Source organism: Gadus morhua, chromosome 4 (assembly GCF_902167405.1).
Source record: "Gadus morhua chromosome 4, gadMor3.0, whole genome shotgun sequence".
NCBI classification, from domain to species: Eukaryota; Metazoa; Chordata; class Actinopteri; order Gadiformes; family Gadidae; genus Gadus; species Gadus morhua.
Genome location: NC_044051.1, coordinates 41,416,361 through 41,443,860, shown reverse-complemented (window position 1 = coordinate 41,443,860; position 27,500 = coordinate 41,416,361). Strand labels below are relative to the sequence as shown.

Sequence of the window (27,500 nt, the reverse complement as noted above, 5' to 3'; positions counted from 1 at the left end):
GTGGAGCGTCGGCCGTTGACACTCCCTCTCTGATGGGTTTCACTGGGTCATCAGTCACCCATAGGTGCTAGCTGGGTGCTGCTCCCATTGTGTCTCCCTGACATGCGGGCAGCGCCCGGTGACACAGAACACTCCAGACTGCATTCCACTGGTTTTCAACCGTCACTTCCTCCAGCCTCGCCCTCTGCTTTTACCTGTGTGTGTGTATTTTGTAGTGCTGTCAAGCGATTAAAATATTTAATCGCGATTAATCACATTAATGCCATAGTTCACTCACGATTAATCGCATATTTTTTTCTATGCTAAATATCCCTTGATTTCTTTGTCCCATTAATTGTTCTCATTTTAATGCTCTTATCAACATGGAGAAGGGCATCAGCTTGCCTTTGGCATATACTGATCAAAACAGGACGATACAAAAAAAAAAGCCTATAGTGCCATTAAACGATGAACATACAAACATACTGCCTTGAACATAGCAGTCAGGCTACTGCTTCTTTGTTTTGAGCCAAAGAAAAAACTTTTTTTAATTAAAACATTTGTGTTAATCGCGTGACAAAAGATAATTAACGCCGTTAAAATTGGTTTGCGTTGACGCCGTTAATAACGTGTTTAACTGACAGTAATAGTATTTCGAAATATGAATGATACCATTGATGAGGATGTTGTGGATAGTAACAATATTAGCATTAAGATACTATTTATTCTCTAGGCATACTGTACGGAATTGTATTCCTCGTTGATCTTATCATCCCCTTGTTTTCTGTTTTAGTCTACATTGTGGGGAATATTGTCTCCTTGTTTGTATAGATTTGCTCACATGGAATCATGACAACTGTTGTTGACATCGAACTTTGTGCCTTTCCAGAAAGTTCTGACGGGGCTGCAGGCTGAGAACCACCAGAGACTTCAGGAGAGAGAGAGGGAGTTGAAGGAGATGACCAGAATGATGGAGATCATGAAGGTAAAGCGCGCTGCGTAGCAGACGGTTAATTATGTCATAGCACATAATACTGTTTATTATGGTGTTGCATAACACGTGGTTTGTTATGGTATAGCTTAGAATAGTTACGTTTATTATGGTATTGCATAACATATGGTTTGTTATGGTATAGCTTAGAATAGTTACGTTTATTATGGTATTGCATAGCATATGGTTTGTTTTGGTATAGCTTAGAATAGTTACGTTTATTATGGTATTGCATAGCATATGGTTTGTTGTGGTATAGCTTAGAATAGTTACGTTTATTATGGTATTGCATAGCATATGGTTTGTTATGGTATAGCTTAGAATAGTTACGTTTATTATGGTATTGCATAGCATATGGTTTGTTGTGGTATAGCTTAGAATAGCTATGTTTATGATGGTATTGCATAGCATATGGTTTGTTATGGTATAGCTTAGAATAGTTACGTTTATTAGGGTATTGCATAGCATATGGTTTGTTATGGTATAGCTTAGAATAGTTACGTTTATTATGGTATTGCATAGCATATGGTTTGTTATGGTATAGCTTAGAATAGTTACGTTTATTATGGTATTGCATAGCATATGGTTTGTTATGGTATAGCTTAGAATAGTTACGTTTATTATGGTATTGCATAGCATATGGTTTGTTATGGTATAGCACAATCGACTTCATTATGGAAAAGCATAGCAGCAAAAGGCTTATTATTGTATATGAGGCATTAAGCTCATAATAATTAAGTGCAGTGTATTACAATAAAAGTATAAACTAAATAACAATGCGTGAATACAATTAAATCGTATTTCTATAGCCCTTAATCACAGGTAGAGTCTCAGAGGGCTCAACCGGCCGTATATTTATGAAGCCCCCCCTGAACCTAGCCCCCCAGAGGGCAAGAAATAACTCCCTTAGTTAGCAAGGAAGAAATCTTGATCCCTTCAGGGATGATCAGGAACGCAATGGGTGCCATAAATGACATAAATTCATACATGCATACAAACATACATACAGGCAAAATTATTTTGTATCTAAACTGAATGGCACTTACTGACACAAAGGGCACCGCACACTCGCTAACACCTTTATGAACCCCCACCTCGTCCCCCGTAGCACTCGGCGGAGCGCGTGCGCACCGACGCGGAGCTGGTGCTCTCGGAGCTGCGCTGCTCGGTGGAGCGGCTGCAGACGCTGGTGGAGGCCATGCTGGAGCGGGCAGAGCTGGACAAGATGGCGGAGGCCCGCGAGGTGGCCGACAGCCTGGCGGCTGAGGTCAAGGAGCGCAAGAGGCGCGAGGAGGAGATGAAGGATCTGGTGCGCTGCGAGGACCACATCCACTACCTCCAGGTAAAGGGTAGGGTGCTTTGTGGGGACCTCACACACTTCCTCCAGGTGAAGAGAATGTGCTTTATGGGGACCTTGTCCACTATCTCCAGGTAAAGGGGATGTGCTTTATGGGGACCACATGCACTACCTTCAGGTGAAGAGAAAGTGCTTTATGGGGACCACATGCACTACCTCCAGGTGAAGGGAGTGTGCTTTATGGGGCACACATCCACTCCCTCCAGGTAAAGGGTTAGGGTGCTTTATGGGGACCACATCCACTACCTCCAGGTGAAGAGAATGTGCTTCATGGGGACCACATCCACTACCTCCAGGTAAAGGGAATGTGCTTTATGGGGACATCATCCACTACCTCCAGGTAAAGGGAATGTGCTTTATGGGGACGACGTCCACTACCTCCAGGTGAAGGGTTAGGGTTTAGTTTGATAGGAGAGTGGTCAGGGTTACATCTCTCGCTCTCCGTGCTCTGCAGTACTCTCTGCCATGACGTGTGTAACGTTGCTTCACGCCTCCCCCAGACGTGTGAGGAGCTGGCCAGCCCTCTGGAGCTGGAGGAGCTGCCGGGCGTGCTGGTGAACCTGGAGGCCTCCTTCGACCCGGCGCGAGAGGCCATCCTGGACCTCAGGGAGCACGTGGAGGACCTGTGCAACGCCGAGCTGGGGAAGATAACCAAGAAAGGTGGGTAGCACGCACACACACGCACACACACACACACACACGCACACACACGCACGTACGCACGCACGCACGCAGGCACGCACGCACGCGCACACGCACACACACACCACAAGCATGCAGGCACACACACACACAGACACACCATGCAGGCACACACACACGCACGCACGCACGCACGCACGCACGCACGCACGCACGCACGCACGCACGCACGCACGCACGCACGCACGCACGCACGCACGCACGCACGCACACACACACCAAGAATGCAGGCACACACACACATACAGACACACACACTAACACACACAAACACATAACCATTATATTGAACAAATCCATCTCAAGTGACACGTTATTAGCGAGTTCTTTGATCTGTGGTTTTAATTGCGGCCTAACTTGTATCGTATACATTCTTCCTTTCAGTGAACGACACAAGCCTGTTCACGCTAGAGGGAAGCAACTGTGAGTTCCTGAGGATTATTTGACTTTGAGCAGAATAACACACGTTCATGTTGGTTGCATTGCTGTTGTGGTGTGATACAAAGTTGTGGATTGACGCCAACCCATTGTCCCTTTCTCCCCTAGCTAACCGCGGTGCAAAAGGAGGCTTTCTCAGATGTGAGTATTTGGTTTCACATGCATTAAAGAGTTCATGCAAAAAAACACACCCACGCACACACATATTTTAAATTGCCGCACACAAAGCATAACACAGGTTATCGTTGTGTTTGATCAGTTTAAATTAATGCTATGTGGAGTCAGCTGGCACCTTTCTTACTCATTCATCGATAAACTAAACCCCTTCATTAACTATGGTATTTATAAAGTAGCATTTTCTAACCACAGTGTGTGTTGAAAGCATCTTGACCACTTTCTGTGGTCAACGCTGTGGTTCTGTGTGAGACTTCATTTCCTTGGCCTGGGGCAACAGCCGGAGGGCCATCACCCTAGACCCAGGAAATGGAGTCTCTCATTCGTCCATCCCTTCATTCAACTCTTCCCTCGTCTCCTCCCCAGTGTTCTCAGGTCTAGGCGCCCGCACTGCGGCCAGTCGTCCCACAGGTTTGGTCACTCTTCGTTTCTATAATCACGCCACTAACTGCTGCACTGTCGTTAGCTTCTAGCTTCGCTGCGTAGTGTTTATCTTGTACTAAACGAATAGACATTCTTCCACATGTTTTCCCGCCGCTCGTCCCTCAGCGACCTCCCCCAGCGTGTCAGTAGGGGCCCGGACGCCGGACAGGAGAGGAATTGGTGGGCGGACATTTTGAACTCCAAAAAATGAAACTTGAGTTAGCTGCAGAGCTGAAAGTTGTGTCTCAATATCATGAGTTTTAGAATTAATAGTTGTGTTTACTTTGCATGCATTAACATATCTGTTTTTTGTTTATCCTAGGATTAGATGTGAGGGGTAGGGACCCACCACGAGGTAACACGTCTGTCTGTCTGTCTGTCTGTCTGTCTGTCTGTCTGTCTGTCTGTCTGTCTGTCTGTCTGTCTGTCTGTCTGTCTGTCTGTCTGTCTGTGTCTCAGAGGAGAAGCTCTGAACATCACACCATGTAAACTTACTCATATCTCTACATATACCTTCACTCAAACATTAATTTATTCAAAAATGAAAATAATCCCTCACTCATTCAGTCTCTCGCTCACTCATTCACTCCCTGTGTGTTTCCCTTTGTCTCCAGGAAGCTCCCCCAGACCCCAGGACGGACCGAGAAGAGAGAACCGGGGATTAGAAGCAGGTAAAATAGACGCACACACGAGCCAATGAATTCCCATCTGGAATCACAAGCCCTGCCTCGACGTCACGCCATTGGTCGAAACACCTCTATACCGACTGTGGTCAGAAACCACAAACCAGTGTCAATCAATCGAAAATGGTCTTTAGAGGTTTATAGCGGTACCTTCGTCCCCTGCATGGCTCTGTTCCAGCCTCTCCTTGAGCCAGATTCATTTAGCAGACAGGTTAGGATGTCTTGCTCAAGGGCGCCACAGGTAAGGCAGCCGACAACAGGGGATCGAACCCAGTACCATGTGACCAGGGACTCAAACACCCAAGCCACTACGCAGACCTCATCCTGCGCTGAACTAACAAACCATGTCGTCGTCCCCCCCCCCCCCCCCCCCCCAGCGAGGGAGAGCAACAGCAGGCGGCCCAGCCCCCGGTCGAGCCCGACTCTGAGCCGCCGTGAGTCCGAGTCCGAGTGGAACGGCCCCCGTCAGACCCAACCGTCGCCCCCGGCCCAACCGGACCCCCCACGCCCGACCGCCGCCGCCGCCGCCGCCGTCACGCCAGCTCCCGTCCCGGCACCCGTCCGGGCAGCCAGCCCGGCCCAGGCCTTCGCTGGATGTACGGTGCCGAGTCTTTCACTGCTTGATGTCGTGTTTTATTGACGTTGTTTTGACGTTAAGCGAGAGGATGTTTCAACGTGGTCGGTTTTGGCTGACGATTCAGTACGTTCTCAGTGGTAGCTCCGTTGTGATTGATTTTTTTGAGGTTATGATTGTTCATATCAATTCAGTGATTTCTGATGGCGGTTCAGTGACTTCTGTATGCTTAGTCAATGCTTTCAGATGGAGTTCAGAGAATTTTTTCTAAGAGTTCACTGATGGTTAAGATAGTTCAATGACTATTATGCAAGTTCACCAATTGTGATTTCAATGGTTTATGTTTATTATAAGGTTTTGGCTTGTAAGTTCAGTGATTTCTTGATGTGAGCACGGTGGGTTACATGTTAGTGAACCGATTTCTGATATTAGTCTGAAAAGTTAATTCAAATTGGTCTCCTGTGCCTCTGGTCGCGGTCAGAAGGTAACCTGTGCTCTAGTCGAGCCCAAGGTGGAATATATAAAAGTAAGTACTACCCTGTCCTTTTTTGTCATTCTTTGTCTCCCTTCCCTTTGGTCTAGCCTTCAGCCGGATGTCCTCCATCAGCAGCCTCTTCCGCTCCCATCGCCGTGGCAACGCCCAGGCCACCCCTGTGCCGGACGCGACCCCTCCGGCCAGCAGTCGCAGCGGTCCGTCGTTCAGAGGCGGGAACCCATGTGAGACCTGGCCTCTAAGCTACCGCAGTATATGAAGACAATCCACTTAAAACTGTGTTCACGTTTGATGTCGGCCATCTGATAGGCCAGCAGGAAGTACATACAAATGACACGTGTTCAGTAGCCAGCAGCCAATTGGCTGTCCGTTCTCTTCTTTGAATTGACAGCCATGTTTAGTGGCCGGCAGATGTAGTTAAAATGACCCAAGGCATATCTCTGAGGCATCTCAACAACACAGGCAAACCAGAACTTACTTAGTTTCAGTTATGTTTTACGTTAGACTGGCTACAAGATGTTATAGGTTTTATTCAGATAGTTTGAGCGTAACGCGAACATGACATCATGACGCCTTTTTATTTTTATTTGGCAGACTATTCCATGTAGTCTGTTTTAAATGGCATTGTATGACAGTGTGGATATTTGTTACTGTGCTTAACTGTTTGTGCCTGGCTCTCCTTCACAGGGGGAATAGGCACTCTGTCTGAAACGCCGACAGAAGGTGAAGCAACAGATTTTATTCTTCACGTGTTCTATGTGGTTCTGAACGCACCCCAAGCTCTGGGTGATTGTTAATGTGTTCCCTGTTATCAGTATACAAGTGGTTAAAAGGTTAGTTAATGTTAATGAACCACCCAAAAGGTAATTTTAAAAATTTACCGTGTACAGAAAAACGTATTTCTGTCGGTTAGTGAATATTTCTTGTTTCATGACGTGCGTATGAAGCACATATAATGCACGGTTAATTTTTCCTTTCTCTTTTCCCTTTCTAAGTTAACCCCGGCCTGTTCTTGGATTCACCCTCCCCAGACTTCATGCCGAACGACGGCCAAGTGTTCCCAGCATGTAAGCCTCAATTCTTCTTCATTCTTGTGTTCTTATGCCGCTTTTCCACCGCACATGTAGCTCGACTCGACACGACACGACTCGACACGACTCGACACGGTAGCAGCGCGGGTGCTTTTCCACCGCAAATAGTACCTCCGGGACGTGGGCGGGGTCGTCTGCGCGAAAGGGCTGTGACGTATTTTTGTACGCGACTTAACCAACGCCTACGTAACCTACACATGGACAGAACCAACATAACAACAATGGAGAACATCGATGCGATGGTATTCGTGTTCGTATTATTAGCTGGCATGTTGAAGAAGTGGAATATGTTGGCTGCGGCGCTGCTATGGCTGTTACCAGCATGGTTGCCATGTCGCTCTCGTGACTTCGTCACACTCTCTGGCCAATCAGTGGCCGGCCGTCTGCCGACGTCACCTTTTAGCATCGGCTCAGCCGCTTGGAACCTAGAGCGAGGCGGTACTAGAAAAAGCAGCCACTTGAGGTACTAGATCGCGGTGGAAACGCAAAAAAGGCGAGCTGAGTCGAGTCGAGTCGAGTCGTGTCGAGCTGGTACCATGCAGTGGAAAAGCGGCATTAGTTATAATTTCACCCAATATCGAGGGGCTCAATTGGACAACCCCATCCTGGGCAGTTAAAGGAAATGGGTTGTAATTCTCCTTCCGGACCACAGGGGGGCGCATCTGCTGTGTTTCCCCTCCAGGAAGCGCCGTTTGAGTTGTCAATGTGTTCATGTGGGTTAAGACCATGGATGTCTTATAATAAGGTTTGGACAATGTGCTACTGTTTCTCCCAGCGACTAATAGGTTTGACGAGATGGACACTCTAGTGTGTGTGTGTGTGTATGTGTATGTGTGTGTGTGTGTGTGTGTGTGTGTGTGTGTGTGTGTGTGTGTGTGTGTGTGTGTGTGTGTGTGAGTGATCTTGAAATGTCCACAGTTAGTCGATGTATTTATTTTCCCCATATCCTCTATTATCCATGACGTCTTGAAAACATAAAAATCACCTGGGGTAGGGGTTGTTGGGGGGATGTTGTTGCCATGGTAACGGACATGGTTCCCATGGTTGCTCCTCTCCACGACAGTGAGGGAGATCAACCTGGACAGCATCCAGGCACCTGAACCCAGAGGCAGAGAGGAGTTCCTTCAGTGTAAGCGCCCGCCCGCCCGCCCGCACACACACACACACACACACACACACACACACACACACACACACACACACACACACACACACACACACACACACACACACACAATTGTATACATTGTTATAGTGGGCGGAGGGGGGGGGGTTTATAAAACCCAGTCACTTTAAAAAGCACAGAGAGAGACAACATCCCAGACGCATCTAAGCTCCTCCCCCTAGACGCCGTCCAGCTGACCCTCGACCCCGACACGGCGCACCGGCGGCTGGCGCTCTCCGACGGCGACACCAAGGCCACCCTGCAGGCGGTCGCCGCGCCCGGCGCCGCCGACGCACCGCGGCGCTTCGACGGCTGGACCCAGGCGCTGAGCCGCGGCCCGCTGGGCGGCGCCGGGCGCAGCTACTGGGAGGTGGAGTGGCGGGGGCGGGGCTCCTCGGTGGGCGTGGCCTACGGCTCGCTGGCCCGCAAGGGCGGCGACGGCCAGGCCGGCCTGGGCTACAACGCGCGGTCCTGGAGCCTGGAGCTGTCGGACACGCGCTGCGTGGCCATGCACGACAACGAGAGGCGGGACATCGCCGTGGGCTACTCGCCGCGCGTGGGCGTGTTCCTGGACCCGGCGGCGGGCACGCTGGGCTTCTACAGCGTGGCCGACGGCATGAGCCACCTGCACACCTTCCGCGCCAACTTCACCCGGCCGCTGTACGCCGCGGTCGGGGTGGGCGTGGGCGTGGGCGTGGGGATGGACTTCGCCCTGGGACAGTTCAGCAGCAGCGCGGACAGCGTCAAGCTCTGTCCCATGTGAGGACGCGAGGTGGGGGGGGGGGGGGATGCACGCCGGGAGGCTCTGGACACGGGGGGGGCTCGCGGAAAAGAAGTGTGACGTTGGGGTGTGAGGGATGAGTTAAGGCTCTGTTATGGTTCCACGGCGACTCGACGCAACGACCACGCCGACGCTTTGACGCAGTCGTGAAGCGGTTTTGGTCCAGAGTCGGGTTTCAGTGAGGGGACCAATCACAGCCCTTGCTGCTGCGACGCCTCAACGGAAGGTGACCATTTTTTGGGGAGGCGCCCGTCAGGCCCTTGCGTCAGACCCAAGGAGGGTCCGCAAGGACGTAATGGGTCCGTAAACCCACCTGCGTTGCGTCGACGTGGACCCGTAACTGAGCCTCTAAGCCCCGCCTCTTGGGCGAAAACTGTTTATTTTCTGATCATCGTGCAACAAATTTAAAGCAGGTAACTTTTTGTGCAACAAACATTCCAATAGCATATCTTTAAAACCTCTACTTCTTCTAAAACTAATGACAATTTGATGTCGATAGTCAGCTCTTCCACGATTCTCACTTTCCTTTCTGATTTTTTTTTTTTTGGTTTAACGTCACATTCATATCTTCACATGCGAGGAGCAACAACATCAGAACAAACAAACGAGTCACTGCCATTCATTTCCATGGATTTATTTTATAAAAAAAGAGGCAACCGAACGACAGGACGTAGGCAGGGTGACGTCACCAGGCGGTTCATACCACCACAACAAACAAACAAACCAACAAACAAAAACAGAAGACAGAGGTCCGTGTGTGGATTCGACCACGAAGGTTCTGCGAGGAAAAAACAAAGCTGTGGGATGAACCAATCAGAACGGAGCCGAAGTTTCCCTGTTTACCGTTGCCCGATTAACGCCCTGAAATTCCGAAGCAAAAACGGCATCTCTGGTGTTAGCGTTAGCTAGTTATTATGCACACACACACACGTTAGCTTACTGGATATCTACGTCGGTCAATGTCGACACTAATTACAAAAAAAGTATTTGGTTTGCAAACCTTGTGCTGTTGATATACAGTTTTTAAAACAAAACAAATAAGAAAGGTTTGTGATAATGCGATGTTGCAATATCTTTTGATGACTGCGTTAATGCCTGCTAAATTAGCCTTGTTAAATCACGCATTTATATATCCTGTACAGTGTTATTCTATATTGCCTACACTGTCATCAATAAATGAAAAATAAAAATGTACATTTGTGAGAAAGAAATACGTGCAATATTCCATCGGTACAGGATTGTTTGGGCAGAAAGACAGATGGACTGCAAGGAAAGCTAGCTTAAGTCAGGACTCACAAGGGCCAACTTGGGTGTTAAAACATATCCCAGACGCACAATTCCCAAACTGCCACCGTCTCAAACAGGCCCCGATTAAATTATTTTGAGTATTAATGTAACTGAACAGATCGAGAATTGTAAAAGTATAAATTCCGCATTTGGGACGGCGTTGTTGTGGTTGTTGGAGATATTGCGCTTGAAAATCGGAAATCGATAATGAACCAGGCCCCCTGTTATTAAAAAGAAAGTCCATGATTTTGTCCTTGTACTGAACCCGGGATGACGCTTAGTGCCCAGACCAGCTAACCACTGAAGAATAAACACAACAATCAATAATAAGGTGAACCACAACTAAATAGCATGTGCCAGAGTGCCCCCTCCCCCCATCCAAGTACGGAGCCACCAACACGACGTGAGCCTGAGAATCTGATCCCCCCCCCCCCCCCATCCTAAACCCATAAACTACGACCCCAATTCTCATTGGTGAGTGTTTTTTAACCAAACCCGTGCAGCTCGTTTGAAAAAAACAAAAACATTCTTAAACTCTAACGAAAGTAATAAGTGCATTCAGAAAATCGTACAACCATGGCTTAAAATAAAATCGAACCCGTGGCGAAACTGTCTGTTGCTTCTCTTTAAGAAGCATTAGGCATAAAACAAACAAAAAAATAACAGCCGCAAAAAGTATAAAATATTTTGACTTCGGCCATTTCGCCCTAGTGGATCAGTGCAGCAGTGCATGCTGGTCAAATATGCAAATGGTAGGAACAAAAAGACAAATCACAGTGGACGCAAACGGGCACTAGCGTTGCCACGGTCAACTAGTTAAAAAACCCGGTCAAATAAGTAAACAGCTATTTATTCAAGGTTCTAACCGTAATACCCACCTGTGGCACAAGGTTATGGCTGACCAGACGACACATTCCCACCTAGCTAAACAAAAAAAATTGTCCCATCCTTAAAAGACAATGTTTCTATTTTAAATAAAAGGTTTGATGTAAAAAACGCCGGTGACATAGGGATATGTAGTCCTCGTTTGAGCGCGCAAGCAACAAAGAAGCAGCTTTAGCCCCGACCCTGACCCTAGTTTCTTGAGATGTACGGCCCAGGGACGACCCCTGGGAGAGACCCTATACACAAGGCCCTGGACGACCCTTCCCTCTTCCCCTCAACCTATCCCCCTCCTCTCCTGCTGGGTTCAAACATTACTGAAAACCCCACGACACTTACTGAGACCAAACTTCTTCATTCTCCCCAAAACCCTCACCTCCTTCATCACTTTCAGGCACCCTTCCGTCACTTCCTCAAACCTCCACCTCTTGTACGCCAACACCCAGAGCCTTGCAGATGCAACGGGTCAGAATGGTACGCATTTTACAGGAATTATTCTCCATTTTGCTTTTCCCCAGAACCCAGACCTGAGCCTGACCTCAGAGCACCCCCCCCCCCCCCCCCCCCCCCCCCCACTCCCCTAACCCCAATACAGGCGGAGTAAGGCATCAGCAGGCATCCCCGCGCGTACACAGTCGCAGCTCAACCATGCGCCGTCCATTGTGCTTTTAAAAGAATCACGTCAATAATCATTATTTAAGAAAAGACGAGGGAACCAAATCGTTTCCGTGGAAACCGTTTCAGTCCCGAGCGGGGGGACGACGCCGACGACGCCGACGACAACGACGACGAGGGTGGGAGGGTTGCCATGGGGATGGGGAGGGGGCAGATCAGAAGGGAGGAGGTGCACGGCAGCCACACGTACCCCCCCCCCCCCCCTCGCTCAGTGCTTCCCGGCCCCGGAGGACGGGGGCTGGGTGAAGGAGGACAGCCTCCCCCTCCTCTGCTGCCCCTTGGGGTCCCCCCAGGGCGGGGGGGGCAGAGCCAGCGAGGTGGGGGGGGCCGGGGGCCGGGGCCGGGCCGGCGCCGGCGGCGCCCCCATCATGACGGGGAGGCTCTGGTTGCGCCGCAGGCCGGCCAGCAGGCTGCCCCCCCCCGCCGCCACCACGAAGGTGGAGGGGGGGGGGGGGTCCGCGGGGCCCTGGAGCACCCGGCCGAACCCCAGGCGACACAGCCGCTCCACCAGCCCCACGCTGACGGGGTCGGGCGGGGGGGGCGGGGGGCCGGGGCGGGGGCTGGGCAGGTCGGGGTGGGGGGGCGCCCGGCCCAGGTTCAGCCCGTACACGTCCTGCAGGAAGAGCTCGGCGGGCCGCGACGCCAGGAAGTTGTCGAGGGCGAGCGCGGGCCGCTGGTCGCCGGCGGCGCCAGCGGGGGGGGCGCCGGGGGGCGGGGGGCCGCCGGCCGGGCCCTGGGGGAGGAGGGGGGCGGGGCGGCGGAGGGAGGGGGCGGGCCGCGCCGAGGCCGAGATGCCGCGCTCCAGGACCAGCTTGGCGAGGCCGGCGCCGGTGGGGGGGGGGGCGAGGGGGCGGCGGGGGGGGAAGCAGGAGGAGCCCCCCAGGTTGAGGCGGCAGGGCGTCACCGGGGTGCTGGGGCCCGTCCGCAGGGAGCTGGGCGGGTCGGGGGGCGCCACCGACCACACGGGCTGGGAGCTGGTGGGGGGAGAGGGGGGAGGGAGGGAGGGGGAGGGGGGGGAGGGAGAGGGGGGAGGGAGAGAGAGAGACAGAGAGACAGAGACAGATAGATAGATAGATAGATAAATACTTTAAGAGACAGAGACAGAGAGAGATTCAGTGAGTGAGTGATGCACCGAAATGAAAATTCTTGGCCGAAACCGAATAACGAGTGTGGCTTTTAATGTTTTTCATTAATTTTGCCTTAATTTTTCACCATTGCATAAATCAAACAATTAAATGTCCTTTATAAACTTTTTTGTCTTGCTTTTCAATTAAAAAAATCAATTAACAATTTGATACAAAATATTTATTTAATACTGAACGTTTTCTAACTTTCCAGCAGACCTTATAGCAAGAATTTAAGAACAAGCTACCTTTAAATAAATGAGTAAAACATTTATTTATTTATTTTTGTCAAAAATAAAAATGTTCAGTGTATTTTTTTCGGCCTTTTTACTCCTTCAGCCTAAACAGAAAATTATGTTTTGGCCCATTTTCGGTGGCCGAACATTCGGGGCATCCCTCGATTTATTTCCAAGCACGATTCCTTCACATACGCTGCAATGCAGAAAAAGAACCCGAGAGAAACACCACGGGGTGACAGAGAAGGAAGGGGCGCGGGCAAGGCTACCTGGAGGTGACCTGGGTGATGTCGTTGGGGTGGAGGATGCGGCAGGTGGTGACGGTGTAGGTGGAGTAGGTGGAGCTCTGGCACTTGCCCGGGTGTTGCGCTGCAGAAGGACGGAGCCGCGATGCCGTCATTGGAACAAGCAGAGCAACAACAGCGTTAGACTGTTGTCGTATTTCAGGAGACAAAGACAACTAAAGCTTTGTGAGTGAGACTGGACGTTTCCTAGCAGCAGGCTTGGGTTGAGGGCGGATGATGGACTTTATTCTATACACACCGTTTTTCTGTTTTACCGATTGGTTTCGCCTACCTTTGCACAATCCTAAAATATTTTGCGATATTTAGAATTCATTGATTGTAAATATTACTTGTTTTATTTGACCAAATTTTATCGTTTTCTACTCCTTTTCGACCAAAAAAACCCCTCTATTTATCCTGCACTTGTGTGGCAATTTTTGAATCGACATAAAGCAGACTTTGAACTTTGATGTGACCCGGAGTCCCTCAGTAAGAGGGTCATACTTGATGTCGCTTTTACAAGTCAGGTCACAAAATGAAAACCAAAACGACACATCGTTAGCCTCGTAGCATCATTTCCTTACATTTTGGCCACATTGTGAAATCGAACCTAACTCTAACTTCCTAACCCTGCTGATTCACTGTGCCTCATTGGCTGCATCCTAAGCCAATCAGAGCGCCATTTACATTCCCGCGTTATCAACGGCGTGAACGCAAACCAATTTTAACGGCGTACATTTTTTGCGATTAATCGCGAGTTAACTATGACATTAATGCGATTAATCACAATTAAATACTTTAATCGCTTGACAGCACTAGTAAATATACATTTATTCAAGGCGGAGCAAATCTTCAAAGGTAGGCTATCTAATTACATTCCCATCAATTTGACTGAATTTGCAGATTCTTCCGCGCGACGGCTAACTCTGCCGCCCCTAGCAACGGGTGACGACGGCGTTCTTTACCTGACGACAAGACGGCCGCTGCGCCCGCAGAGGCGACCGCCGCGCCCTCCGGTCGGACGGGACTGGGCGCCGCGTCGCTCGGCGGGGTGGTTCCCGCGGCAACGGGCTGCACCGCACAGGGGGAGACGGGGGTGGAGACGGGGGCGGGGCCGGGGGCGGAGCCGGGGGTGAGCTCAGCTCGCAGCGCGGAGGCGTAGGAGACGGCGCCCACGGCCGCCAGAGGCCTGAACAGCGGCGGGCGCAGGTCCGTCGCCGAGGGCAACGGCGAGCCCGGCAGCCTGGGCCGCTCCCGCCGGTCCTCGGGCGTGGACGAGACGCGCACCTCGAACACGATGCCCCCTTCCTCCTCCTCCTCCTCCTCCTCCTCGTCTTCGTCCTTCTCGACGGGCTTGCCCCGCTCCGTGGAGCCCTTCTCGGCCCCCCCGGCGTGGGCGCGGCCCCGCCCCCCCTCCTCCTCGTCCTCCTCCTCCGGGTCGTCCAGCCGGTAGGAGGGGGCGGGGGGGTCGTCGGCAGGGGGGTCCCGGTCGTGGGACAGCGGGCGGAAGCCCTTGGTCACCACCCCCGGTCGGGGGTCCAGCAGCGTGGCCAGGTGGGGCTGGGCCAGCTGCTGCCAGTGGTGGAGCGTCAGGGAGCCTAGAGGGGGGGGGGGGTAGGGAGGCAAGGGGGGGGGGGGCAAAAGGCCTTCAGTAATTATACGTTCTATCATATGTTAATGGGCAAGGAAAACGGCACACGTTTTCAGTTGACCAGCACCAGCTCCAGCTCGCACACGCACACGCACACGCACACACACACACACACACACACACACACCTTACCCAAACTATGCTCCGAAACATCCACACTGTATCATAAAATAACTCAAAGCGTGACGCGTACTCCTACCACCCCCCCCCCCCCCCGGCGCCACTCACCCTCCATGGGCTTGACGATCTGCAGCCTCTCGGGCAGGAAGCTCTTGAACACGCCCGACGCCGCCGACAGCTCCGACAGGTTGGAGCAGGACGAGCGGCCGCTGCCCGCCGGCGAGCCGGCGCCGCTGGCCCCGCCCTCGCCCTCCTCCAGCCCCGCCCCCCCCAGGGCCTCCGTCTTCCGTTGGCGCTCCGCCTGGAAGAACTTGCGCTCGCACAAGAAGTTGTGGCGCCGGAGGGAGAGCCGGCGGATGGCGTCGCTGAGGTGGTCGCCGGCCGGCGGGCCCGGCGGGCGTGGCGCCGGCGCCGGCCGGTGATCGTCCCTGGAACACAGCGGCGGGAGAACGTCACGCGCGGCCGGCACTCATAACCCGGGGGCGCTTGGGACATTAATTAAAGGGGCTCTCTCCTAACACTCATGTTGGGGGTCTCTCCTAACACTTATGTTGGGGGTGACATGGAACAACGATGGGTCAGATCCTTGTACCTATCAAGGCACCAGGTACAAACACTATCCACTGACACTGACGTTATCATTGCATTACTTTGTAGAAAAAACTAAAAATATATTTTTATTTTTTCCTATTGTGGATTTTTTGCTGGACTTTGATTTCTTTGCTGGACTTGATGCTCTGGCACAAACATTCCCCGTCTGGGATTCATCTTTACAAGGAGGTCATGAGGACGCAGACTCACATCCAGAGGGAGGGAAGCAAGCAACTCCCCTGTTATAAGAATAGGACATGATCGGCTGTATCGAAAAAGATGAGAAAGCCTTTGCATGCATGGTTCAAAGGATATATATAGCGGGGATCGATTAGATGCCCGAAAAAAATCGTTGAACCTCTCCTTTAACTGGTAGCTCAGAGCTTATTCATGTCTGAATTGGTTCACCAATGTCGTAATTCATTTCAGAACTAAACGGTCAAGTAAACCCCAAATCACTTTCATCAGTTGAAAACATTCGGGGTCCTGCGAAGTGATTCTGAAGGTTTTGGTTCAGTTTTTAACGGATAACGTTGTCAATAGAGGGAAAGTCTTCGTAAAGTACAAGCCACCTCCGGCGAAAACGCTTTTCCAGAATGGTTGTTTGCTATTGGCTGCTCACCTGAGCTCCAGCGAGTGTGACATGGGTTTGGACAAAGTTTGACCACGCCCCTTGCTCCAGCTCCTATGGAACCCAAAGTGTTCATTTTTCTAAAACCTTTACCACTGGTCAAGACTGCTCTGCTCACGTACATTGAGGTTGACTTTAAAAGGTGAAATATTATACCACCAGGTGTGAGTGTGATTAGCGTGTCCACCTGGATTCGCACCTGGTGGTATAATGTCACCTTTAAACTTTTAGATATATTTTTTATAATTATTATATTCAACTACCTCAGCTGGACGTCTGGTACCGCCATCGCTAGCAAAGGCCGTTCAGCAAAGTCACAACTTTTCTCGGTTTTGGGACCTCAGTGGTGGAACGAGCTCCCTGCCGCTCTCAGGACCGCAGAGTCGCTCACTATCTTCCGAAAAAGTCTCAAGACTCACCTGTTCAGAGTCCACCTCGACTCTGCATAGCCACCCTCCCCCTTCTGGCCACCATTGTACACTGTATTGTATTGTATTGTATTGTATTGTATTGTATTGTGTTGTATTGTGTTGTATTGTATTGTATTGTGTTGTATTGTATTGTATTGTATTGTATTGTGTTGTATTGTATTGTATTGTGTTGTATTGTAGTGTATTATAGTACTAAACTGTGCAGCAACTGCAGTAGTTGCTACCATTGCTGTAACACGGGGAATTGGTTAGCCTAGCGATTGTAGTACTTGCACTTGGTTCTATGAACATCCTTACTGTACCGACAGCGATATATTGATGCACTTCTTATGACAAATGTACTTATTGTAAGTCGCTTTGGACAAAAGCGTCTGCTAAACGCGCTGAAGGTAAATGTAAATTATAAAAAAACAAACATTTTTTTATTTTTAAAAACGGTTAGGGGGTAAATTGACGCGTTCCTCGTCCAGCTAGTAGCCTATAAGACGGCCGATGCTTCTCCTTTCCCTCCCTGAGGTGGACGGGGTTGGGGGGGGGGGGGGTCTTGGTACGTACCCCTGGGCCGACAGGAAGGGCTGAGCAGTCATCACCAGGGGGCTGAGCCCCGACCCGGGGATGGGGGAGAAGGAGGCGGCCCGCGCCGTTAGCGTGTTGACGGAGCGCACCGTCTGGAACACCCGCCTCTGGGAGGTCCTGGAGTCCGGGGTCAGGGGGTCAAGAGGTCAGAGGTCAAAGGTCAGCCGCCGGCGATTTGGTGCATTTGAGGTAACTGATAAAGTAACTGATGCAATCTTTTTTGCTTATTATGTCTGCCAGATAGATAGCCTATCTTTGAAGATTTGCTCCGCCTTGAATAAATGTATATTTACTAGAGCTGTCAAGCGATTAAAATATTTAATCGCGATTAATCACATTAATGTCATAGTTAACTCGCGATTAATCGCAAAAAAAATTGATAGAAAAAAATTAACGCCGTTAAAATTGGTTTGCGTTCACGCCGTTAATAACGCGTTTAACTGACAGCACTAAAATGTACTGTACTCTTACTGCTAAATATATATATTTTTTTACTTACTGTGAAATGTTTTTTTACCACGAAAGGCTAAAGGCTTCCACGTCGACGCAACGCAACGACCACGCTGACCACGCTTCGACGCAGTCGTGAACCTGTCTCGGTTCTGCGTCGGGTTTCACTGAGCGGACCAATCACAGCCCTCGACGCAAGGTTAACATTTTTGGGAGGCGCGCGTCCGGCCCTTGCGGTGGACGCAAGGAGGGTCCGCAAGGACGGACCCTCCTTGCGTTGCGTCAACGTGGAACCATAACTAAGCAGCCTTTACACGCTAGGGCTGAAGTTTCTAGTAACATTAGATGCTGATCCAGAAACGATCAGCGTCGTTTTTGGATCAGCAAAAAGGCGGTAGCGTTAGTGCGGCTGACCTCTGGTCCTGGAAAATCGTCTCCTCGTCCACACTCAGCTCCTTCCTCATGGTGCCCTCTATCTCCGCCGCCAGGGAGTCCTGACACACACACACACACACACACACACACAGAGGTCAGAGGGTTCACTCACCATGGGGTAGAGGCCGTAGGACAGGTTAGAGGTCAGAGGGTTCACTCACCATGGGGTAGAGGCCGTAGGAGAGGTCAGAGGTCAGAGGGTTCACTCACCATGGGGTAGAGGCCGTAGGACAGGTGTCTGCGGAGGCCGCCCGTGGTGTTGCTCTTGCTGCGCAGGTCCTTGACCTCCTCCTGGGACTCGTGGAGCATCCCCAAGCACTCGGCGTTGCGCTCCGTCAGCTCGTTCAGCTGCAGGGCACGGACACGGACACGCACACGGACACGGACACGGACACACACATTCAATGGATAATCGATCAAAAGCATTTGCACGACATCAGAGCCATAAATCGCATCACTTCTAAATCCGGTAATCTTTGAACCTTCTGTGTTTCACAAAGTGTGTTTGTCTGTGAGTGAGTGAGTGAGTGAGTGAGTGAGTGACTGAGTGACTGAGTGAGTGAGTGAGTGAGTGAGTGAGTGAGTGAGTGAGTGAGCACCTCTGCGGTCAGCTGCCTCTGGGCCTCCTTCGAAGCCTGCAGGTGGATCCTCAGCTCCTCCTTCTCCAGGGCCAGCTGCAGGGACGGCACGGGACACGTGCGCGGGTATTAGGGAACCAAATGGGCTGTACCGCGGTAGCCCCCGGGGTTTGAGCGTGATTCGCCGTTCCACAATCTGCCCCGCCCTGTGACATCACAAGTGGGAGGGTCCACCCGGATGTATGCTGGATATAGGTCAGTATACCAGTCTACCCAGTGGAATATAGCAACTGGGAGGCTGAGCTATCCACCACACATCTTTGTGATGTGGGGCAGGTGTTGAAACAACTATCAAAAGCTCTCTCTCTATCCTACAGTCTCTCTCTCCTACTGTCTGTCTGTCTGTCTGTCTGTCTCTCCTACTGTCTGTCTGTCTGTCTGTCTGTCTGTCTGTCTGTCTGTCTCTCTGTCTCTCTCTCTCTCTCTCTCTCTCTCTCTCTCTCTCTCTCTCTCTCTCCCCCTCTCCCCCCCTCCCTCCCTCCCTCCCTCCCTCCCTCTCCCCCTCCCTCCCTCCCTCCCTCCCTCCCCTCACCTCCTTGACGCGGTGCTGCAGCTCTACGATCTGGGAGAGCAGCTGGGCGATCTCCTCCTGGTGCCGCAGCACCTCCTCCCCCTTCTGGGACAGCTCGTCAGCCAGGGACAGCACCTGGCTGCTGGACTCACCTGGACGCACACACACCGTTAGAGAGAGAGTGTGTGTGTGTGTGTGTGTGTGTGTGTGTGTGTGTGTGTGTGTGTGTGTGTGTGTGTGTAAGTATGTGAGAGTGAGAGAGATGGACGGACGGATAGTGAGAAAAAGAGATGGACAGACAGACAGACAGAAAGAGAGAGAGACAGACAGAGAGAGACAGATGGACAGAGAGAGAGAGAGAGAGACGGACAGAGAGAGAGAGAGAGTGACAGACAGACAGACAGACAGAGTGAGACACACACACACAAGAGTGAGTGACTGAGTGTGACTCACGGAGCTCCTTGACACAGTCGTTGACCAGCCTCTGCTCCTTCTCCTCATAGCAGAACGTCTCTGTCTTCAAGTGGCTCGCCTGCAGGACGGGAAACACCAACCATGATACAAACGCCCATATATGGCCTTTCCTCCCCATACCGACCTCTCAATCAGAGGGCTTCCCAAAGTGGGAAGTTTATTGTTCATCGTGTGCCCAAAAAGCGGTACAGCATAACAAAGACTACATATCCCAGGTGCCCCTAAAGACAACTCTCCTCTCCCCCTAAAGACTACATCTCCCAGCTACAACCCCCCCCCCACCCCTAAAGACTACATCTCCCATCCACAACCCCCCCACCCCTAAAGACTACATCTCCCATCTACAACCCCCCCACCCCTAAAGACTACATCTCCCAGCTACAACCCCCCCACCCCTAAAGACTACATCTCCCATCTACAACCCCCCCACCCCTAAAGACTACATCTCCCATCTACAACCCCCCCACCCCTAAAGACTACATCTCCCAGCTACAACCCCCCCCCCACCCCTAAAGACTACATCTCACAGCTACAACCCCCCCACCCCTAAAGACTACATCTCCCATCTGCAACCCCCCCACCCCTAAAGACTACATCTCCCAGCTACAACCCCCCCACCCCTAAAGACTACATCTCCCAGCTACAACCCCCCCACCCCTAAAGACTACATCTCCCAGCTACAACCCCCCCACCCCCTAAAGACTACATCTCCCAGCTACAACCCCCCCACCCCCTAAAGACTACATCTCCCAGCTACAACCCCCCCCCCCACCTCTAAAGACTACATCTCCCAGCTACAACCCCCCCACCTCTAAAGACTACATCTCCCAGCTACAACCCCCCCACCCCTAAAGACTACATCTCCCAGCTACAACCCTCCCACCCCTAAAGACTACATCTCCCAGCTACAACCCCCCCACCCCTAAAGACTACATCTCCCAGCTACAACCCCCCCCCCACCCCTAAAGACTACATCTCCCAGCTACAACCCCCCCACCCCTAAAGACTACATCTCCCAGCTACAACCCCCCCACCCCCTAAAGACTACATCTCCCAGCTACAACCCCCCCCCCACCTCTAAAGACTACATCTCCCAGCTACAACCCCCCCACCTCTAAAGACTACATCTCCCAGCTACAACCCCCCCACCCCTAAAGACTACATCTCCCAGCTACAACCCTCCCACCCCTAAAGACTACATCTCCCAGCTACAACCCCCCCACCCCTAAAGACTACATCTCCCAGCTACAACCCCCCCACCCCCTAAAGACTACATCTCCCAGCTACAACCCCCCCCCCACCTCTAAAGACTACATCTCCCAGCTACAACCCCCCCACCCCTAAAGACTACATCTCCCAGCTACAACCCCCCCCCCCCCTAAAGACTACATCTCCCAGCTACAACCCCCCCCCCACCTCTAAAGACTACATCTCCCAGCTACAACCCCCCCACCTCTAAAGACTACATCTCCCAGCTACAACCCCCCCACCCCTAAAGACTACATCTCCCAGCTACAACCCCCCCCCCACCCCTAAAGACTACATCTCCCAGCTACAACCCCCCCACCCCTAAAGACTACATCTCCCATCTACAACCCCCCCCCCACCCCTAAAGACTACATCTCCCATCTACAGCCCCCCCCACCCCTAAAGACTCCACCCTCTCCGCCAGGCGCACCTCCGACCGCAGCGCCTGGTTCTCCTCCTCCAGCTCCTCCAGCTTCCCCTGCAGCGCCTCCAGCTGGCCCAGGGCGGCGGCGGCGGCGGCGGCGGTCGAGGCTCCGCCCCCCGGGGCCCGCTGCAGCAGCGGGTGGGGCGTGGAGCAGCTGGAGTCGCTCTCGCTCTCCTCGGAGGCGCTGGCCACCATGCGCAGCAGCTCGTCCTTCTTGGCCAGCTCGTGCTGCAGCTGGTGCACCTGGAGCCCGGCGGAGGGGGGGGGGGGGGCACGCTTCAGTACTCTGACGCTGGAGTACTCTGACGCTGGAGTACTCTGACGCTTCAGTACTCTGACGCTTCAGTACTCTGGTTGTAAGTCGCTTTGCGTGAAAGCGTCTGGTAAATGCCCTCGGTATAAATGTAAACCTTCACTTGTTTAGTCTGCATGGAGCAGAGCCATGATTAGTGGTATGAGCGACAGCTGGGGTTGTCCTAAGACGATGCTGTTGGGGGGGGACACTTGGGTTGATGCCATGCTCTACGGTCATGTGAAGGTCCCGGATTAAGACCCATGTATAACAAAAATATATTCATCTTTGGCAAAAAAAATTGCTACGATACATTTATGCCACGATGTTCTGCCTGTTATTGCGCCTGGTTCACTAAGGCTACAAGGAATGCAGGAATAGCAAGGAACTTTACTCATACACAGGAAGGTGCATCACACAAAACATCTGTCACAGTGGTGGGTCTTGTGTTTCCACTAGTGCTGTCAGTTAAACGCGTTATTAACGGCGTTAACGCAAACCAATTTTAATGGCGTTCATTTTTTTATCGCGCGATTAACGCAATTCTTTTATTTTTTTATTTTTCTTTGGCTCAAAACAAAGAAGCAGTAGCCTGACTGCTATGTTCAAGGCAGTATGTTTGTATGTTCATCGTTTAATTGCATTATAGGCTTTTTTTTTGTATCGTCCTGTTTTGATCAGTATATGCCAATGTTGTTATCAATAAAAAAACATTTGCACAAGGCAAGCCGATGCACTTCTCCATGATGATAAGAGCATTAAAATGAGAAAAATTAATGGGACATAGAAATCAAGGGATATTTAGCATAGAAAAAAAAATTGCGATTAATCGTGAGTTAACTATGACATCAATGAGATTAATCACGATTAAATATTTTAATCGCTTGACAGCACTAGATTCCACGCATCTGTGGCCCGGCGCGTGCATCAGGCGTGTGCATCAGGTGTGTGCTGCTGGCTACCTGGTCGATGGCCTGGTTGAGCTGCTCCTCCACGGCCTCGTTGCGCTCCTGCAGCAGGTTGTTCCGCTGCAGCAGCGACTGACCGATCCGAGCCGCCAGCTCCAGATCCCTGTCGCGCTGGCCAATCACAGCAGAGAACACCGTTTAAAGGAAGGCAACTTCTTGACGGAGACAGTTGGTGGTGAATAAACAACTGTATTTTAAATGCGCAGTAGTTATTTGACAATAATTGATCATATCCTTCTCTAAATAAAATAAATACTTACATTTAAAAGGTTCGTCAAATAAATGTAATTAAGTGTTGACTTAAAACTTTCAGATATAAAGCACTGATCGGTGGTGGTCCTACCTCGGAGAGCAGATGCGTGACCACCTCGATGTCATTGTAGGTTCGGGTCATCTGCTCAACGCGATCGGCACTGAGAACTGGCAAACACAGCCGCAGAAATGTAGAGAAAGAAATAAGCGTACACACACAGGGAGAGCAGGAAGCGGGACTGTGTGTGTGTGTGTGTGTGTGTGTGTGTGTGTGTGTGCGTGTGCGTGCGTGTGTGTACTGGTGTACCGAGTTAACCTAGTGTTTTGTTTACTGCGTGGGCTGGACTGATGATTTACAGAGAAAATATATTACAGATGATAAACACAAGCATACCAATATAGCACACCATATCCATGATATGATAGGTCTAGGTCCATACTATGTGTCATTTCTGTTCTATCTTTAAACATTATAAGTCCTATTCTGGTTGTGTCCGTCGATTCTGCATAAGTGTCAAAGACATTCCAAATCGATTTCATCTTCGGTATCCATTTTTGCGCGTACGTCTAGCTTCCGTTTCAAAACGAGACTCTACTCGTCCTCAGAGGATCGATCAGGTGTAATCTGAATCCGATCCTAAGATGTCCGACCCGGGCCTTCCCACAACCCAGCCTCGGCTCATAGCACACCTGCCAGCCTAGAGGATCCCACCAATCAAACACAAAGGCATCCACTAAACAGAAAGCCCCGTCCAACAAAACATTGGCTCCATTACTGGGATATTATCATTTTGTACAAACAAACTCAACTAAGACTTTGTAGTAATGTGCTTACTGGAACGATGGTGGGAATTTGGCTTTATCGAAACGAGGTTGAGAGTTGAGTCGATAAGTGAAGTTTGTTGTTGCCCAAAGCCTCGCAATACTTTTCTGAGAGCGATGAGGTATTAAAGTCGCGATGTGACGCAGACATCAGTGGAGGCCGTGGGTGTGAAGAGCTAACTGCATTTTTAGCCGTTGGAATATCAATAGAAAGCAATTTGAAAAAAGGCTGGTAAACACACACGTAGTAGGCTTTTGACACAAGACTCTCTCAAGGAAGGAGGAGGCAGATGAAAAGCAGGGGGAAGGAAGATACTACCTTTGGAGATGTTTCCAGAGTTGGGGAGGGGATAGGAGGAGGGGTCCAAAGCCAGGTACGCTACAGAGATAGAGAGACACAGGGACAGAGACAGAGACAGAGACAGAGAGAGACAGAGACAGAGAGAGACAGAGACAGAGAGAGACAGAGACAGAGACAGAGACAGAGAGAGAGAGAGAGAGAGAGACCGAGACCGAGACCGAGAGAGAGGCCGAGACAGAGACAGAGAGAGAGAGACACAGAGACAGAGAGAGACACGGAGACAGCGAGAGACAATAGAGCAGAGGAAGAGACAGAGACATACAAAGAGAGAGAGAGACAAAGAGAGAGAGAGAGAGAGAGAGAGAGAGAGAGAGAGAGAGAGAGAGAGAGAGAGAGAGAGAGAGAGAGAGAGAGAGAGAGAGAGAGAGAGAGAGAGAGAGAGAGAGAGAGAGAGAGAGAGAGAGAGGAAGAGATCAGAAATCAATTAATAGTTGTACAAGAAATCTGCTTGATTCCAGCAAATATCCAAAAGAAACAGACAGAAAGAAAATACAATCATGTTGGCAGTGGGTGCAGTACTCCCATTAATGCTAAATGGGCAGATCCTGGCCAGCCTACACACACACACACACACACACACACACACACACACACAACCAAACAACCCACAGAAAGGAAAGGGGCAGAGAGCATTCCCATATCTCCCAACTGTGAGACAATTCCCAGTTTCAGTATCTGAACACTTCTGATTCAGTTACTCTCTAGGGAAAATGGGGATCAGTACACCGCAAAATAAGCTATGTTCCTGCTTGTTTGACTAGAATTACACGGTTAGGAGGAAAAATAAATGTGGTCACTGTTCCTACGCAACAGCTTGCCAATAACACTGCTTATTTCAAACTCACAGCCAATCGAATAGCTTCCTCAGTATTCCTGCAGCCTCGCTCTACAACATTGTTTGACAGCAGTCCCATGCACCCATGCATGACCCGTGAGGCTCTGGGCAGAACCAAGCCAGACCAGAGTCCACTAGTAACCCAAAACCAGCCCTGAGTGAGTGACCTCCGCCCATGGAAAGACTGGCTGTATATTAATAGCTAAAACTATTAGTACACCAACATACACACACACACACACACAAACACACACACACGTTCCTCCTCTCCCCGTCACAAACACCCATGTTCACATGACACATACAAACTCAATAAAGACAAAACCAGGACCCATCCTTTCAAATGCAGTTAAAATGTAGTCACGGTAACAAAGAATTGCAACCACCGAACTCCAGCCCAGCGATAAACAAGAGGACCATTCTCTGGACATACACTGAGCCCCCCCAACACAGCCTGCTCAGGTATGGGATGTCAAGCACCTTACTGCTCGATGGCCCTCAGTGATCGCAGCTGTTGCTCAACCGGTCCAAACGGTTAACACAGAGGACTGGACAGACTGGTTGAGTCTCTGTGGGGAAGCTGGGAACACATGATGTCCAGACAGCTGAACAAAGTGTCACGCACGCGCACGCAGACGCACACAAACGCCGACACGCTCCAGTTAGATATTTACTGTAAATGCGCTGACACAATGCACAGACGCACACACACACACATGCACGCAGACACACGCGCAGACACACACACACGCACACACAAAAAAACACACGCACTGAATAGTCAAACATTTAAGCGTATCTAACCTTTGGTACCATTCAAACATCCTCATAACAAGGAAGATGGCCTATGATTGCTTTGACTTCCAATAAAAAAATAAGCAATAAGCAATACAATGCCATGAAAAAAATAATAAACGCCAACGGCATACAAAGTTTCAAGATGGAACGTTTATTGGCCCAATTCAACATATTGCAGTGGAATGATTTTATTTAATGCATTCCCATAGCAACATAATATTGAAAATAAATAATAAAATAAACCAAAAATGAGCACTGTTTCTTGAGATGCATTAGGAGGGGACAGTCCGACAAGAAGTTACACCAAACGACGGCATTGGACTCGCAGTATGGCTATGCTAGGGGTCGACCGTTCCATTGTCATAGGGTGGCGGCGAGCAGGGTGGTCCTTAGGATATCAGCTGTGTGCGTGTCTCTGTTGGAGAGTCATGATGGAGCTATTAATAGGATGCTTCCATAATCGCTGGGTAAAGTGGGCCGTGGGTCTGTGTGCAAGCTGGCAAGGGCCCTCGGATCAGTCGGAGGGAGGCTAGTCTGGGCATCCTTGGACGCGCGCACACACACACACACACACACACACGCACGCACACACACACACCATGCGGGCAAGCCAGGGTCTGGCACTGCCCCAAATGTACATGGACAGTTGGACACACACACACACACACACACACACACACACACACACACACACACACACACACACACACACACACACACACACACACACACACACACACACACACACACACACAGGAGATATTATGAAACTTCAGTTCACAAACACACACGTACTGTACAGGACAAATGGGTGCAATTTGAGGACATCACACACACAGACACACACAGGCAATTTCCTGTGCACAACTTAAAAACAGAACAATGACAACAATGACGTAGGAAGAGACCAACTACTCCCTCAAAGGAAGAGTCCATCTGATAAAACTTCGGTCCATCCACTACAACCCAAAATTACAATGCTGATTCTGCAGTTGTAAAGAAATAGTGCTGAGAGTATGGTTTTATCTGCCTTGATTCAAAGATATATAGTTACCAACATAGCAAAAGTTATAACAGTTGAATAGTGTTAAAACCACCTCAGGACATATCTTTTTTTGAATGACGGCATGGGTAACAACACAACACGAAGAGTGGTCAGCCAAAACCTGACGAGAAAAACACAAAACTGAGATTCCTTGTTACGAATAAGAGAAACAGAAACCAGATGCATTCCTGAGCGAAGACCCACTGACTTCCTCTCTGCATCTAAACAATCAGTCACTTAGGGAGGTCTTACTTCCTGACACACACACACACACACACACACACACACACACACACACACACACACACACACACACACACACACACACACACACACACACACACACACACACACACACACACACACACACGCCAGGGTCTGGCACTTCCCCAAATGGAGGCACACACACACACAAACACAAACACACACTCACCCTCCATGGAGATATTGTGAAACAGTTCGTCATTGTACATGTTTGAGCCATGAGCTGCAGCCACTTGCTTCTTGCACTCCGTAGTCCTTCTTTCGTCCCTCTCTGACTCCCAGCTCAGCTCTGTCCCTCACGCGCTCTTACTTCATCCCTCACCCCCCCCCCCCACTCCCTCGCT

At 50.5% G+C, this 27,500-nt stretch overlaps 2 protein-coding genes across 6 annotated transcripts in view; one reads left to right on the top strand and one right to left on the bottom strand.

Annotated features, from left to right (window-relative positions):
- Window positions 1-9,586, top strand: part of trim25l (tripartite motif containing 25, like) — an 11,576-nt gene extending 1,990 nt beyond the window's left edge. Inside the window, exons 2-16 of the mRNA XM_030353620.1 lie at window positions 869-964; window positions 2,079-2,312; window positions 2,828-2,987; window positions 3,414-3,452; window positions 3,576-3,608; window positions 4,008-4,102; window positions 4,154-4,244; window positions 4,387-4,419; window positions 4,679-4,735; window positions 5,125-5,343; window positions 5,904-6,038; window positions 6,502-6,537; window positions 6,810-6,881; window positions 7,969-8,034; window positions 8,253-9,586. Of these exons, the coding sequence (XP_030209480.1) occupies window positions 869-964; window positions 2,079-2,312; window positions 2,828-2,987; window positions 3,414-3,452; window positions 3,576-3,608; window positions 4,008-4,102; window positions 4,154-4,244; window positions 4,387-4,419; window positions 4,679-4,735; window positions 5,125-5,343; window positions 5,904-6,038; window positions 6,502-6,537; window positions 6,810-6,881; window positions 7,969-8,034; window positions 8,253-8,833 (1,947 nt within the window). The 3' untranslated portion in view covers window positions 8,834-9,586. The remainder of the gene's footprint in view (window positions 1-868; window positions 965-2,078; window positions 2,313-2,827; window positions 2,988-3,413; window positions 3,453-3,575; window positions 3,609-4,007; window positions 4,103-4,153; window positions 4,245-4,386; window positions 4,420-4,678; window positions 4,736-5,124; window positions 5,344-5,903; window positions 6,039-6,501; window positions 6,538-6,809; window positions 6,882-7,968; window positions 8,035-8,252) is intronic.
- trak2 (trafficking protein, kinesin binding 2) overlaps window positions 9,470-27,500 on the bottom strand; it is a 23,994-nt gene continuing 5,963 nt past the window's right edge. For 2 of the 5 annotated variants that reach the window (XM_030355598.1, XM_030355597.1), the window contains 14 exons: window positions 24,173-24,232; window positions 23,123-23,199; window positions 22,774-22,890; window positions 21,526-21,762; window positions 19,827-19,905; window positions 19,395-19,525; window positions 18,824-18,898; window positions 18,435-18,572; window positions 18,204-18,283; window positions 17,319-17,456; window positions 15,219-15,538; window positions 14,305-14,937; window positions 13,325-13,424; window positions 9,470-12,669 (listed from right to left, as the gene is read on the bottom strand). In XM_030355598.1, the coding sequence (XP_030211458.1) occupies window positions 11,904-12,669; window positions 13,325-13,424; window positions 14,305-14,937; window positions 15,219-15,538; window positions 17,319-17,456; window positions 18,204-18,283; window positions 18,435-18,572; window positions 18,824-18,898; window positions 19,395-19,525; window positions 19,827-19,905; window positions 21,526-21,762; window positions 22,774-22,890; window positions 23,123-23,199; window positions 24,173-24,232 (2,951 nt within the window). In that variant the 3' untranslated portion in view covers window positions 9,470-11,903. Of the gene's footprint in view, window positions 12,670-13,324; window positions 13,425-14,304; window positions 14,938-15,218; window positions 15,539-17,318; window positions 17,457-18,203; window positions 18,284-18,434; window positions 18,573-18,823; window positions 18,899-19,394; window positions 19,526-19,826; window positions 19,906-21,525; window positions 21,763-22,773; window positions 22,891-23,122; window positions 23,200-24,172; window positions 24,233-27,325; window positions 27,481-27,500 lie in introns of those variants that run through there. The other 3 variants (XM_030355601.1, XM_030355602.1, XM_030355600.1) reach the window with 3 other exon arrangements.